The sequence below is a fragment of the Anneissia japonica genome, unplaced genomic scaffold (genome assembly GCF_011630105.1).
Source record: "Anneissia japonica isolate Jap-2015-1 unplaced genomic scaffold, ASM1163010v1 scaffold287722_len911783_cov160, whole genome shotgun sequence".
NCBI classification, from domain to species: domain Eukaryota; kingdom Metazoa; phylum Echinodermata; class Crinoidea; order Comatulida; family Comatulidae; genus Anneissia; species Anneissia japonica.
This window is the reverse complement of record NW_022711579.1, coordinates 879,023-881,732: the sequence shown is the minus strand read 5'-3', so window position 1 is coordinate 881,732 and position 2,710 is coordinate 879,023. Positions and strand designations below refer to the sequence as shown.

Genomic DNA, 2,710 nt, shown 5'->3' with positions numbered 1-2,710 from the left:
ACGGTATTTTAACAATTACGTGATCACACATAATCTAGATTAAGACCATTATTTGGAGCAAAACAAAATCAATTAATACAAGTAATTGTGATAAACCCTAAACAGAGGCGAAGAAGTCCATCTCACAGTGGATACTGCTTAAAAAAAGTAACGTCCAGAAAGACTTAGGGTCTCGTTTAGGTTCACGGAGTTAAGACCACATTAGGCTTAAAAGTGTTTGGAAGAAAATTAAGTTCATTGTATATAATGGGAATTAAATTAAATTTTATACTTCTTTTATGTATGTCTTACCTTTTTTGGCAGCATATAAGGCAGCATATCTTGGCCCATCACGTACAGTTTAAATTATTGTGGTTGATTAAAAGGAATCCTAAACCAATACGTATAAAATTGCAAGAAATCCGACTATTGTGGTTTCATTGGAAAGTAATCCTATTTCAAAAAGTATTGTTATGAAGGGGTGTGTCCTTAAAAAGAAGAGTTTTGAGCGATTTTAATTCTAATATGGCGCCCCTATATCGTGACAGTGCATACAACATCAGGGACCTCTTGCAGTCATAGATTACTCTTTGGTAGGACATTTACAATTTTATACTCTTTGACTAAACTTTATTGAAATTATTTTTGTTTATAATCTGGATGACATTATACATTCTTTTAACTGTCTGTCTTACCTTGTTGGCAGCCTTCCCCAGCCCATCCTTCTTTACAAGCATCACCAACTGGGCAATTTCCGCTATTTCGATTACAATTTGATGAGTCTTCACAGTGACATATTTTGGTGCACTGTTCGCCATAGAAGCCACCGGGACATTCGACATTCGGATCTCTTTCTACCATAGGAGGAAAACACATTTTGTAAAGATACCACAAGTAGTCATTGTTCTTAATAGAAGTACAGTAACATCTTTTCTTTTATCTTCCATGTTGTTATTTTTTTCTATCTTTTTGCACTGGGTTTTTCCACCCGGCACTTTGGTCACTTTCCATGCTTGGATCTTTTCCATACTTTGTCGAATCATAGACCACATAGGCGGATCTGGATTCACATTTAGGGGATCGTGCAACTGGTGATAAGTGCACATAAGTGAAGTGTGTAATTATGTTAATCTATGATCAAATTGGTAGAATAGGAATTATCCTGTTGACAGTTGCACAGGAGAGGTGATAGAAGGTGAACTGAAAGGGTTTGGTGCAGTAGACATGCCCAAGCTGAATCACCTAAGGTTTAAGAAAGTGTGGTAGGTAATGGAGAGCACCACTGAAATGTGTGCACTATAAATACAAGAACAAAATTTAAAAGGGCCTATGTAAGTACTGTTGATAATTTATAAATGTGAAATTATGTAGCTTCCATAGGTATTAATTATACGTTGAATAGTAAATGCAGGTAGTGGAATGCACATAGGCATTACATGGTATGTGGCTTTATACTTGCCTTGAATATGATTAAAGTGGATTAGTTGTACATTTAATTGGTATGTGAATGAATTAATATTATTGTAGTTCTGGATTTCATTTATTTGTAGTGCCATCCGAGATGTGGAGTTTATATGCTTATGATGGTATGCTTATGATGTTAGCCCGAAAAGGATGCTAGCCCAAGATGGGAGAATGATATAGGCAGTAGTTTGTGATTTATGTTTGAAGGTGCTGTAGAAGTTGACGGTACTATGTATAAAAGTAATTATTCAAAGGAAAACAAGCAGAGGTGGTGAAGTTGGCAATTTCATGGAAACTAAGGCAATGCTTTGAACATTTGCTTAAATACCTGAGTTATTATATATAATTTAAAATAGGCTTAATTAACAATTGGTATCAAATTTAATTGGAGATACTTTTGTTTGATAATTGTTATAATTATTTTATTACTCATATAAATGTGTGTTGTGAATGTTGATAATTTATTTTTGAACTTTCTTTGTTAACTTGTCGTTTTGTACATCACCTAAACACATAGTCACAACACCCTAGTCAACGTTTCCAAGTCCACCTTGGGTGTGATACCCTATGTTGTACAGACATAGTAAGTCTAGTTAATGGCTGTATGCATTCTGATTTCTTTTTTAAACAACCTTATCATAAGTTTATTACTATATTAAAATTGATGATTTAATTATTGTGGTATATAAAAACTAAATGTACTTGTACAAACCTAGACAACGGCTGCCAGTGTAACCAGTATGACAAGTGACTCCTTCGTTGCAGCCCTCTGACGGCTGACAGACAGCAGCGTCACAGTGACAATCAAGAAGGCATCCCGGTCCATAGTTCCCTGTTGTTCCAGTGTCACAATCTAAGTAACATAAGCAGAATATATTCTGGTGAGCTTAATTTTGTTTTCTAAATATATTGTATACTGAATTCGTGTGATACTTTATGATAAAAGAGCTGTGTGTACCGGAATATTTTTATATTGTGTAAGCTGTGTAGTACTCCAATAACTAAGGATGCGACTAAAAAATGGAAAGAAAAGGGAAAAATCTCACATGTAGTACCCATAGTAAATACTATTAAGTAGGGATTCAACTATGGAAATGGCAACTTACGGTGTTTAGTAAATGAACAACAGTAATCCTATATATTAATAAACAACAATTAGGTGTGTCATAGAATAAAATATTGTTTTTAGATATATTATTGTAAATTTGTAGTAGTCATAATAGTTCTGATATATATGTATGTATATATATATATATATATATATATA

The 2,710-nt window shown here is 33.8% G+C and overlaps 1 protein-coding gene across 1 annotated transcript in view; it reads right to left on the bottom strand.

Annotated features, from left to right (window-relative positions):
- Positions 1 to 603: 603 nt before the first annotated feature.
- Positions 604 to 2,710, bottom strand: part of LOC117107556 (multiple epidermal growth factor-like domains protein 10) — a 6,557-nt gene continuing 4,450 nt past the window's right edge. Inside the window, exons 4-5 of the mRNA XM_033249258.1 lie at positions 2,156 to 2,296; positions 604 to 833 (exon numbers count right to left, since the gene is read on the bottom strand). Coding sequence (XP_033105149.1) covers positions 658 to 833; positions 2,156 to 2,296 — 317 coding nt within the window. The 3' untranslated portion in view covers positions 604 to 657. The remainder of the gene's footprint in view (positions 834 to 2,155; positions 2,297 to 2,710) is intronic.